Source organism: Notolabrus celidotus, chromosome 12 (assembly GCF_009762535.1).
Source record: "Notolabrus celidotus isolate fNotCel1 chromosome 12, fNotCel1.pri, whole genome shotgun sequence".
Taxonomy (NCBI): domain Eukaryota; kingdom Metazoa; phylum Chordata; class Actinopteri; order Labriformes; family Labridae; genus Notolabrus; species Notolabrus celidotus.
In genome coordinates, this window is record NC_048283.1 from 23,307,951 (window position 1) to 23,321,197 (window position 13,247).

At 38.5% G+C, this 13,247-nt stretch overlaps 1 protein-coding gene across 3 annotated transcripts in view; it reads left to right on the plus strand.

Moving 5' to 3' along the window:
* The window catches only part of ascc3 (activating signal cointegrator 1 complex subunit 3), a 145,768-nt gene that overhangs the window by 78,548 nt on the left and 53,973 nt on the right, over positions 1-13,247 (plus strand). For all 3 annotated transcript variants that reach the window (XM_034697029.1, XM_034697031.1, XM_034697030.1), the window contains exon 11: positions 2,310-2,474. In XM_034697029.1, coding sequence (XP_034552920.1) covers positions 2,310-2,474 — 165 coding nt within the window. The remainder of the gene's footprint in view (positions 1-2,309; positions 2,475-13,247) is intronic.

A 13,247-nucleotide genomic window follows, 5' to 3' on the forward strand; every position in this document is an offset into this window, starting at 1 on the left:
GCCGCCAAATGAGATATATTTCCAATTTGTGTGTTTATGAACTAATTTCTGATCAAGTTGTCTTCTTTAAGAAACATCATCATCCTCTCTGAGTGAGTGCATTAAGATGATTGATCCAGCCCTGCGTCGATCTCTTGATAAATAAGCAAAATGACACCATTCAGCCAAACAATGGTGTTTCTCCAAACCTCTTTTATGTGTGCAGTTAAGAAAAAAACTTTGGCCTGTGCTCCACTTTCCAGAGTCTCAATTTAGATTAACCAGTATCTCCCAATTAGGAGCTTCTTCTTCTGCGAGCGCTGGCCTCTAATGACTGCACGGATTGATTTAAATGCAAACTAGAGAGGATTTAATGAACTGCTCTCAAGAAGGAGTTTAATAGAAATTTGCACACTGCAGACGGGCTGCTGAACGGCTCACACAACATTAATTATGCATTTTTATTCTAAAGAGAGAATAAAATTACACTCAAACTAAGCGATGTGCAGAGGAAATGTTTGTGGACGTTGGATTCAGGTGGAAGTTGTTGTAACAGAATAATCACACAAACTCAGATACAGCAGCTCTCTGAGATGTTTTACGCACTGATTTTGACATAAATCTGATAAACTCTGTAAACTCTGGCGCTCGTGTAACACAGCACACTGGGTGTGAGTAATGTCCGCCTCAGTTCCATTATGCTGTTGTGATTTAGGTGCTTCTATCTGCATTGTAATGAGCTACGGGCAATTGGGTGTTGATGAACCGTGAGTGTGACATAGTGCTCTGGAGGGAGTGTGACTGTGTTGCTCTGGGTTTTACACACTGTGTTATTCAGTTAAGGGAGCAGGAAATGGTGAAGAAAATTCATCTGAGTGATAATCTCAGAAATAATCTGAAGTTCTTCCTGGAAATCCTGCACATGAAGTTCTGGCGTTATAACAAGGCGAGGCGTGTTTCCTGCAGAATGACGCTGTACCTGTAGCGGGGAGATGGTGCTGACATTCGTAACCTTTTCTATTTCACCTTATGTCATCTTTATATTAACTTTATTATCAGGTTTGTTTGCATGTTAGTTTTGCTTTGTTCCCCTTCTTATTTGTGTGCATGTTCACCTTTATACACACCGCAGCTTGTCCCACCCCATCTCCTACAGTTTCTCTTTTCTGTCTGTGTCCTATTGTTTGACCATATTCATCAGCAGCACATTTTCACGCAGTGATATGTATCTCTCAATGAAATGTTACCCAACAGCTGATTTGCATGTGCTCAAGACTCTTTAATGACACTAAGTCGTTGAAGAATGACATCAGCAGAAACCAGCTGCACATAACTTTTAAAAAACGTCTTATATATATGGGGCGCTGGTGGCCTAGCGGTCTAAGCGCCCCACATATAGAGGCTACAGTCCTCGTCGCAGGGGTCGCCGGTTCGATTCCCGGCCGGTCGACCATTTCCTGCATGTCTTCCCCCACTCTCTACTCCCCACATTTCCTGTCTCTCTCCACCTGTCCTATAAAATAAAGGCAAAAAGGCCAAAAATATGACTTTAAAAAAAAAAAAACGTCTTATAAGAAGGTTTCTCATTTCAGTTTTGATTAAACATTTGCTAAAGCCATTCAAACTAAGTCTTGTTTGTTGTGTATTCAATTCTAAATGTTGACGGAAAGTTTTTAATTTCTTCTGTAAAAGCATTGTTTCTAAATAACACTTATCGGTGTCATGAAGTACTAATAATCGATATCCACAAACCCCTACAGGAGGGACAAACTAAAGATCCTCTCTCTCTGATCACTTGCAGACTTTAGACTATCTGTAAAAACTCAAGGTGTCAGACTTTCATAAACTGACTGAAACAGATGCAAACATATGTAATATTCCAGCCTTTTTAAAGTGATGTTACACATTGTATTTTTCTACCTCATAAATGCCCACATCCTTCAAACTCTAACCTTTAATCTTAAGCACAATGTTCCTTTGTCTCAAAGACCAGGCCTGAGGAAGCCTTGGCAAGTTCAATCGATATGTCTCAGATTTGACAGCGTTCCTCCCCACAAAGAGACGTTATAAAAAGCTTTCACCGGCTGAGTGGGGCTTCTAATAACTAGCAGGTTCAACTTAGGTAGAAGGACACAAAGGACCTCCAATGTTTTTCTAAGACACTACTGTTCAAGGAACAGACAGGTTTCTTCTGCCGGAGCAGGTGCCTGAATACAGAGGCTACAGTCCTCGATGCACTGGCTGTGGGATTGAAAATGAAATAAACCCATTTCTCTCTTTTAGATCCCCAAACTTGCGCACCAAACACCCGTTTTCAATGTTTGTTCCAGATGTTGGTGACGACTCCAGAGAAGTGGGACGTTGTGACCAGGAAGAGTGTCGGGGACGTGGCTCTCTCACAGATCGTGCGTCTCCTTATCTTGGATGAAGTTCATCTCCTACATGAAGACAGAGGACCGGTGCTGGAGAGCCTGGTGGCAAGGACCATAAGACAGGTAAATCCTCCCTTACCTCTGGGCTGTCTGTGTGTAAGATTTACATAAAAACATCAGAATCAGATTGGTTTTTGCCAACCATTTTTATACTTAAAAGAAATATGACTCCCTATTTGGTACAGTACAATTATTGTATATAAATATGGATGCCACGCCTCCATCTCCTCTCAAAAAGTGAAGCCAACATACTGCGATGACAGGCACTGACATATTGTAGTCTGGGTAATATTGAACAATCAGGTTTTCTGTCTTTGATGTCAGAATTCTAGAACAAATGGAACGTTCTGTTTCATAGACCTCCATTCAACAAAGAAACATTGTAAAAGTAGTTTTCTTCTCTTGAGAATAGACGTGACAAAGCTTTTTACTTTCAGCTGCAACTAACCTGTAATTACAGATTCTGATTCAGAAACATGTTTAATTTGGATCTCAGGGTCTGGATTTTAGTCTGAGAAGGGTTCTGGTCTCTGTCTGTTGTCTGAGTCTTATCCACCAATCAGGTTTCAGCAGGAAAAACAGTCTGTATGGAGAGCAACAGCAGGTGTTCTAGAATTCTGACATCAAAGACAGAAATCCAGAATTCTGTCTTTGATGTCAGAATTCCGAGAACAAATGGAACATTCCGTGAAGAAGGTCAAACCTAAAAGTTTGATTATTGACTAATCTGCATCATGATGTTGTTCTTTCAACAAACTTAATACCCGTTAATTACAAGAACATCTCAAGAACATCCGTTTCTGTTTCAGGTTCATACCGCTTAAGGAAGCCAGAGTGTTTGCCGTTATTTATGGCTAACCGCTGGCTATGCCTCAGTGGAATTATCATTGCTAGACTTTAGCCGATAGGTTTCTGAGATTGCATTCAATGTAATCTATGAGATTAATCTTATTTTCAAGTATCAGATACTTTTGGGTACCAAGTGCGATGCTTACTTTGGGAAAAAGACAGTTTCTGAAACTCAAGTCAGAGTCACAAAGTGAAATACTCATTTATTTTCCATCAGTACATTTCTGCCAGCTAGCCTTTTTATTCACCTTCAGTGTAATAAAAAAACATTTGAAGCTCCGCAGCAGGCTGAGAAAAGAGGCTCACAGACAGTTACAGTACACTTCTTCTCCTATTGCATCAGCGCGTCATGCAACACTCACTTTCCTTTCCTCATATTATCCAAATAAGTGTGGTGAAGGCTGCAGACGGAGACACAAAGGGGAAGGAGGAGGTGAGGGAGTCAGAGAGAGGGGAGTGTGTGGGAGAGCGAGTTTAAAGAGGCAGGGAAGACCGAGTAATTAGTTTGACTGGGGAGTTTCATCTGCAGTTTTAAGACTCGTATTAATTAAAATGTTTGGTTGTGAATTACACATATTGAATTTATAAGCCTCTTATGTCCGGACCCAAAGGCTGACTTGTTATATTTAAAGACTTATTGCACTTACTGGCATGCTGGTAAGCAGATAAACTGGTAACCAATGAGCAGGTAGGCAGGAAGATCTGAGCAGCAATAACAGGAGCAGCACATTCTCAAGGGACCAAAGAAGAGAAACAGTCAGATATGTTCTGAGGGAAGCTGATGAATGAAGAGGACAGAGATGAGCAGGTAATTGCGTGGCTGAGAATAACTCAGAGCAGGTGTGCTGCTGGGGATCGGAGGGTGAGTTCAGGGTCATCTGGTGGAGACATAATGGAGGGATGGCAGGAAAGGAGATCTGAAGAGCAGACAGTACAATAGGGTTTCTCATTTTGCAGGCTCAGGTTCGTAGAGTCTTCCTTTATGTGTTATCATGAGGGATGAGGATCGAAACGAAACCTTAGCACCGAGATCAGAGAAGAGTCAGTTATGGTTATATTAAGTGAACCATAGTTGATGATTTTCATGTTACATCAGTCAGTGTAAAGCTTTTCTGCAGGAACTATAATGCCCATGCACCCCTGGTGGAAACACTCTTATGCTGATGATTTGTTGTTCTCCACCCAGATAATGTCTGACACACCACAACAAGGTTTCTCTGGATCAATTTAGACCAACTTTTTCCTACCAGCACCCGGGGGACTTCAGAGTTAGAGCTGTATGAATGCTGCATGTAATATTCTGGATTGTACACAGCAAGCAAGTTCAAGTAACGATTTTTTTAAATCTTTGCTACTCGATCCGGTTTCCTGTTGTTGTTCTCTATTGTTGTGTTGACATTGGGAATATCTTTATACACTTGTACTTATAGGCCATGGTTGAAAAAGGAGATGGTTGAAGAGCTTGGGAAAGGCAAGGCCGAGTGGAAGGTGTGCAACACAGAGGTGAAATATTGTGGAAATATAGCAAAGCTCTGAACAAGGCATCAATCTGCAGAAACATACAATCCAAAACAAACCCTGTAATAAGAAGAGGTTTGCATTCAAGTTACCATCCAGCTCGATGGTGTAACTGTTCTGGGTCAATTCTTTATGTAAACCTCAACATTTTTAACAATGCTCTGTTAGAAGCATTGATTGTCTAAGAGCCTCTTTCTTACTGGAACAACATCGGTAGTGTAATTAAAATATCTAAAATGGAATCAAATCAAATCGAATCAAGTGGAATAAAATAGAATTTTATTGAATTTTATTGAATTAATTGAACCAAACCAAATCGAAACTGAACAGAACCAAACTAATTGAAATTGAAAATGAAACCGTATCCAATCAGATCAAATCGAATTGAATCCATTTGAGTCAATTGAACCAAATCGAGTTGATCGAATCAAAACAGATCGAATTGAATCAAATAGAAATGAGTTGAACTAAATCTTATTGAATCAAATTAAATCGAATGAGATTTAATCGAAAGGAATCCAATCAAATTAACCGAATCAAATCAAATTGAATTGAATAAAATATAATTTAATTTCATTAAATGTAATTGATTGAACCAAAACGAAACTGAACAGAACAAAACTAAATGAAATTGAAAATGAAACCGTATTGAATAAGATCAAATCCAATTGAGTCAATTGAACCAAATCAAGTTGATCAAATTGAGATTGAATGGCATTGATTGAATCAAAGAGAATCAGATCGAATCAAATCAGAATTGGAATCAATTTGGGACCATAACATTTTGAATCAAATTGAGGCAATCAGTGGCGATACCCAGCCCTTAGTATTATTATAATAAATCCAAAACAGTCAACCCTGTAAAAAACTACTCTGAGTAAGTAGTCGAGAAAGAGTCTGACACAAATAATCTCCAGCATGTTTCAAAGAGAAAGTCCAGACAGTTTCTGAACCTGAGTTAATATCTGAAAATAGCTTCTGACTTTAACCTGAACCAGCTTATTTGTTTATGAAAACACGCCCAGTTTTCTGAGTGATGTGACTCAATCTCTGTCGTGTCTTTTAAGGTTACAGGTAAAACTGTGTCTGTGTTAAAACAAAAACTAATCTGCAGACACTCCTGGAGTCAGAGGCACAGAAAGAAGTCTCTCCTCGGCGTTTGTAGCACAGCAATGAAAAAAGCAATAAAGATGAGAGGGGAAGTTAGTTACACCGGCAAACAGGCACGAGTAGCCTTCTCTATGACTCTTCTGTACAATTATGGCTTTTTATAGCAGCTCTTAAAGCTCTTAATACATCCACCTGACCTGCAAACCAGCAGCAGCTGTACTATCACATCACCATCAAACCTCATAAAGGGACTCAGCACAGATTCAGTGGTGGGTTTGAAAGAGTTACACGCCTTTTTTTCTGCTATAAAGAATAAAACGATCATGTCCCGCTAGAGTGTGGCTGAAGTGTGATTGACTCTGGCTGAACATACATGGAGAACAGTTTTATTCTGAAAGAGTGTGAGCAGAGAGAGGGAGGCAGAGTGGAGCACAGACTCAGGGATTCAGGGATGAGCTGCTGTGCTCTGCAGCGACGGGGACCTCTCGGCAGGGTTAACCGCAAGGTAATTGAAAACTGGTCCGTACATGTGACCGCTGTTTACTCGGTTCACAGCCCATTTATCTGCAGGTTTAGCTGATATTACTGAGGAAGGGCTGACGGGGCGCTTTGTGCACTTTCACACCTCTCGAGGTTGTGCTGCAGTGCTCAAGTTTGGAGCCTCTTGACTGTCAGAGTAGTTGCCAGTAGACATCATGCATGCTGTCAAGGCTTCAATCACAACTGGAAATCTGGACTAAGTATGCCATTACACAGAGGTATGAACTTAAGCTAAGTCTTAAACACATTAAAAGCCAAAATGTAAACATAACTGGCTGTAAGAAGCAAAAATGGCCGCCAACGCATCCAGAGAATGTTCTTGTTTGCAGCAAAGGTCAGATTTGTCCCAACCACAACATTTACATGAACATGCAGACACATAAGATAAGATATTTAAACTATTAAAGCAGCAGAGTAGATAGTGCAAACAGTATAAAGTAAACAGGAACCTATAAAATAGCAATTATTAAAAGTTATTAGCAATTAAAATTAAAGAAGTGAAATAAGCATAACTTACAAACATATATACACAACTAAATAAGTACATTTACAAATATTTACAAAACCAGTGATGCAGTTAAAAATGTGCACAGACTTGTAACATAGGTTAAAAACAACGTACAGAACCATGAAGATGGGTAGAAAAAGTATTGCACATGTAAGAAGAGAGGGGTGAGTAATTATTGCACGTTAATAAATAGACAGGGGGGATATTGCACATGAGCCACATATTGTTCCTTCCCCAATGTTCGCTCAGTCGTCATCCCTCACACCACAAAGATGAGTTGTGCCGGCATTAAAACGATGGCGATGAAACGACAATGTCCCGGCTCCCTCTGGAGAAAGTCGTTGTCTCAGTGAGTGGAAACAAAAACAAACCCCCCCCCCCCCCCCCCCCCCCCAACATCAGTGAGTGTCTATTCCTCCTGGTGCTCCTCTGATTTCCCTCCTGTGACCCTGACAGAGTCCATTCCATGTCCCATTACATCTGACATGCACCAGCAGTCAAAGCGTCCTCACCATCATCTGCACCAGTCTGCAGAAGATCAGTTCATGCCACCCCACTGGTGACAGATGCGGTCAGAGGCTGTGTTGTCTTTTCAACATGATATTTCAGGATCAAGTGGACATGATTTGATTTTGGGGTCAGAGGTCAAAGTCATTTTGATCAAATGGAGGTCAAAAGGCAAAGATAGATGCATCTTAAAATGGCGAGAGGAAAAGAAAGATAGAATTTAATATGGAAGACAGTTTATAAGACAAAGAAGAGAAAGAGAGGAAAATGGGAGGATGAGTTTCAGAGGGGGCAACTTATGTGAGGCTCCTACAGAGCTGCGTGATCCGACTTTTCCCCGGAATTTATTTTTTTCTTTCGGAACTCCTACATCAGACAGTATTCTAGAATGCTGCCCCAAATCTCAAAGGCAGCTAAGAAAAATGATTGACAGCTATGTCGACCAATGAGGCTCCTGCAGCGCTGTGTGCACAAGATTATCACAGTAGTGTTCTTGTTTCTGACTCGTTTACTTTGTTTTTTAGTTTTATAGTTATTTGATGATATAAAAAGAGGTATAAAGAAGGATTAATTTAGATGTGACACTTCTTAAGAATGTTAACTATTCTCTCGGAATTCTGACATCAAAGACAGAATTCTAGAATGTTTTCTTTGATCTTAAAGGCAGAATTATAGAATGCTGTCTTTGATCTTAAAGACAGAATTATAGAATGTTATCTTTGATCTTAAAGACAGAATTATAGAATGTTATCTTTGATCTTAAAGACAGAATTATAGAATAATGTCTTTGATCTTAAAGACAGAATTATAGAATGTTGTCTTTGATCTTAAAGACAGAATTATAGAATCATGATTTTGATCTTAAAGACGGAATTCTAGAATGTTGTCTTTGATCTTAAAGACAGAATTATAGAATCATGTCTTTGATCTTAAAGACAGAATTATAGAATGTTGTCTTTGATCTTAAAGACAGAATTATAGAATGTTGTCTTTGATCTTAAAGACAGAATTATAGAATCATGTCTTTGATCTTAAAGACAGAATTCTAGAATGTTGTCTTGGATCTTAAAGACATAATTATAGAATCATGTCTTTGATCTTAAAGACAGAATTCTAGAATATTGTCTTGGATCTTAAAGACAGAATTATAGAATCATGTCTTTGATCTTAAAGACAGAATTATAGAATGTTGTCTTTGATCTTAAAGACAGAATTATAGAATGTTGTCTTTGATCTTAAAGACAGAATTATAGAATATTGTCTTGGATCTTAAAGACAGAATTATAGAATCATGTCTTTGATCTTAAAGACAGAATTATAGAATGTTGTCTTTGATCTTAAAGACAGAATTATAGAATCATGTCTTTGATCTTAAAGACAGAATTATAGAATCATGTCTTTGATCTTAAAGACAGAATTATAGAATCATGTCTTTGATCTTAAAGACGGAATTATAGAATGTTGTCTTTGATCTTAAAGACAGAATTCTAGAATGTTGTCTTGGATCTTAAAGACAGAATTATAGAATCATGTCTTTGATCTTAAAGACAGAATTATAGAATATTGTCTTTGATCTTAAAGACAGAATTATAGAATGTTGTCTTTGATCTTAAAGACAGAATTATAGAATGTTGTCTTTGATCTTAAAGACAGAATTATAGAATATTGTCTTTGATCTTAAAGACAGAATTATAGAATGTTTTCTTTGATCTTAAAGACAGAATTATAGAATGTTTGTCATTGATCTTAAAGACAGAATTATAGAATATTGTTTTTGATCTTAAAGACAGAATTATAGAATGTTATCTTTGATCTTAAAGACAGAATTATAGAATCATGTCTTTGATCTTAAAGACAGAATTATAGAATGTTGTCTTTGATCTTAAAGACAGAATTATAGAATCATGTCTTTGATCTTAAAGACAGAATTATAGAATCATGTCTTTGATCTTAAAGACAGAATTATAGAATGTTGTCTTTGATCTTAAAGACAGAATTATAGAATCATGTCTTCGATCTTAAAGACAGAATTATAGAATGTTGTCTTCGATCTTAAAGACAGAATTATAGAATGTTATCTTTGATCTTAAAGACAGAATTATAGAATGTTGTCTTTGATCTTAAAGACAGAATTATAGAATCATGTCTTTGATCTTAAAGACAGAATTCTAGAATGTTGTCTTTGATCTTAAAGACAGAATTATAGAATCATGTCTTTGATCTTAAAGACAGAATTCTAGAATATTGTCTTTGATCTTAAAGACAGAATTCTAGAATGTTGTCTTTGATCTTAAAGACAGAATTCTAGAATGTTGTCTTTGATCTTAAAGACAGAATTATAGAATCATGTCTTTGATCTTAAAGACAGAATTATAGAATGTTGTCTTTGATCTTAAAGACAGAATTCTAGAATATTGTCTTTGATCTTAAAGACAGAATTCTAGAATGTTGTCTTTGATCTTAAAGACAGAATTATAGAATGTTATCTTTGATCTTAAAGACAGAATTATAGAATGTTATCTTTGATCTTAAAGACAGAATTATAGAATCATGTCTTTGATCTTAAAGACAGAATTCTAGAATGTTGTCTTTGATCTTAAAGACAGAATTATAGAATATTGTCTTTGATCTTAAAGACAGAATTCTAGAAAGCTGTCTTTGATCTTAAAGATAGAATTCTAAAATGTTGTCTTTGATCTTAAAGACAGAATTCTAGAATGTTGTCTTTGATCTTAAAGACAGAATTATAGAATGCTGTCTGTGATCTTTTTCAACAACTCCAGCTGCAATTTGCTATATGTGCATGGTTTTTTCAGCCAATACCAATGCACAGGTATCATTGCATCCTTTGTCTCAGGTCAGCTTCACTCTGGTGTCATAACTTCCTGCAGAATCTCTGTTTCTGGTTATCACTTGTGCCGTTCTTTTAAAAGTGATATCTTCAAATCCTATAGAAAACTGCACACACATATGAACTTGGCTGGTTGGATTATATATTGGTTGAAGGTCAGTGCGACTTTCTTCAGGTCGGTTCTCTGTAGCAGTTTCTGTTACAGTAGAAGATTACGTCTTTGTACATTCACTTGACTCCCTTAAACGTTATTTTTATCTGAATGTGTCTGGCAGAGAAGCTTCTTGTTGTTGTTTGTGTGAACGGCTCACTCTCTACCTCCAACAGAAACACAGCGTGTGCCAGCAGCTCGCATGGCAGCCCCTTCCCCTCCTCCTCCTCCTTTTCATCCCTCTGTCCAATTCTTGCCACACCTGACAGACTGCTATAATTGATTGTGCTGAAGGAATTAAGGCGGCTGCCTGTGATGCTCTCGGTGCTTAAGTTCACGTCTTCAGACACATTAATATGGAAATCCCTGTAAACTAAATGATATTTGTCCCTCTTTTTATGCAAATGTTTTCAGCTGAACCGGTTATCACTTTGATGTTTTGCTTGGCAGAGCTTTGGTTCGGACTAACGTTTCCTTTGCCGGGTGTGTTGCTACCAATTACGCTCTACCGTCCAGATAAAGTCCCTCTAACCTTTATTACAAAGGCCTTTAATGTTGCTCTGCTGCAGGCCTTCTCCTCCACTCTTTAGTCTTTAAGGAGCGTTAGGGCTTTCACTAAGCTCACACGAGGAAAATAGCTTTTTATTAAGAGCCTGAACATCATTCTGAATGCTCCTAAAAATGATCATAATATGAAGTTTTATAGGGCTTTAAAAAAGTCCATATTCTGTTTATGCTCAAAGGGGCTCGGCTGCAGGAAGGCACAAGCAGTGCTGTCAGCTAAATTTAAGGCACATAGTTGCAAATTTAACAACAACAAAAAAAGTTCCTACAATGCTCCTACAAATGTGTCTACAATGCTAACTCTGGACACAGACACCAAGTCTTCATATGACCATCGTTACTCACTCGTCTCCGTCTTCTCCTCAATGCTTCTTTCATGTTGTATGTAAAGTCTTTGAAATCAAACACAGGTGTCGTAGAGTTTCTGTTGCATTCGGGCAAGAAGTGCTCATGCAGGAGAACTTACCTGTCAGCTCTGGTTGAGACCGAATAAAATATCTGGACCTTGTCGTCATAGATAAATTCTGAGTCCAAATGCAGTCGCTGCTCGGGTCCGAGTCCGAGTCAGAAGTCCTGAAAATCAAGACACGAGTGCTACAACTCTGCACGCAAGAAATATAGAGAATCGAGACAAAGTACAGAATAAATTTTAAAGGTGCATTTCTAAATCATTACTACCCGGCTTTCTTACTGATCTTCCAGTTGTGTAAGATGCTTGATTCTAATTGGTTGAAACCACTTGACGACGGTTATTAACTTTCACTAACATGACTAACGCCAGAGGCAAACTGATCACACGTCATGTCCAATCAATCCACAAAAAAGAGTTCAGACTCATTTTGCTTCTGCTTGTTGACACCACAGACCGCAAGGTGAGGTAAAACCGTTAGCTTCTGTTAGCATCAAGACAATGTAGCTAGCTTCCGTTAGCATGCTAAATCGGCAGGCTACGGATGTTTACATATTGGATTCTGTCCAGCAATATGATCAAGGAGCAGGTGAGAGAAACTTTAGGTTAGCAATCTCTACAAAGAAACTTAAACCATGAGGGGTGGTGATGATAGCAGCAGGGTTCAAAGTTGTGACATTTGTTTATTTTTAAAGGTGTGTGAACTGCAGAGCTCAGAGAAGAAGGAGAGCTGAATGAGGACAGTTTCCTGTTAAATCCACCGCAACAGGCAGATAAGAATCCATCACCATGGAACGCTGACAGATGTGGAATCACTGGGACCACTTTTAAAAACTGTAAACATAAATCATTTTAGATCAATAAAATAATCTTTTAATCAATGTTTTTACCAACATGTTTTCTTCTTAACTAACTTGAGATAAAAAAGACGGGTAATAAACGAGATAATGTATGATTAGGAGGTAGTTATGGGAAATAGATGCTAACAGGGTGAGACAAGACCCCGACACAAAGCTAACTATAACCAAAATTAGAGTTTATCACACAGACAACAAGTTATCTTGGATTGTAGTGAAAATATGATTATTGTAAAATTAAATAGACATATCTAACACCTTGTAGTAAGTTCAGTCACTTCTCGTCACTCGTCTTCACTCAGACGTCATCACGGCTCTGTTTCCTCTCTTATCTCGGGTCAACACAGCGTCTGGTTTTGTGACCTATTAATTTAATTTTATCCCGCTCGTTACTCGCTCTGCTTGAGGTGAGTGTAAATTGAGCTTTTAATCACCGTCACCTTATGTTGTCATAAAATTTTATGATCCAACAAACTTACCTGAACCTGGACGCATCGTGTCCTGCTCGGGGAATCACGACGCACGAAGCGAAGGAGAGAAAGCCTGCAGACAGTTTGACTCTGTTTGAGGTGAGAATGATGCACCTCTGCAGTGTGACTGCTGCTGAGTGTGTGTGTGTGTGTGTGTGTGTGTGTGTGTGTGTGTGTGTGTGTGTGTGTGTGTGTGTGTGTGTGTGTGTGTGTGTGTGTGTGTGTGTGTGTGTGTGTGTGTGTGTGTGTGTGTGTGTGTGTAGTGCAGGCCCAGGCTGCTGGTAGGGATTGGCTGGGTCTTATCTTGATGGGAAGGTTTGACAGGTACTGCATCACATTAAAGGCCTTACCAATCTTCCCTGTCACATCCAGCAGGAGGCTCGCAGATAGGGCAACCCCCCTTTATTTTCTCCCCTCGTACCGCGTAGATACACAACCTATTGAATTTTCTTCAGGTTTCAAAGACAAAATAAAGACAGAAAAGTACATGTGCAAGATCATT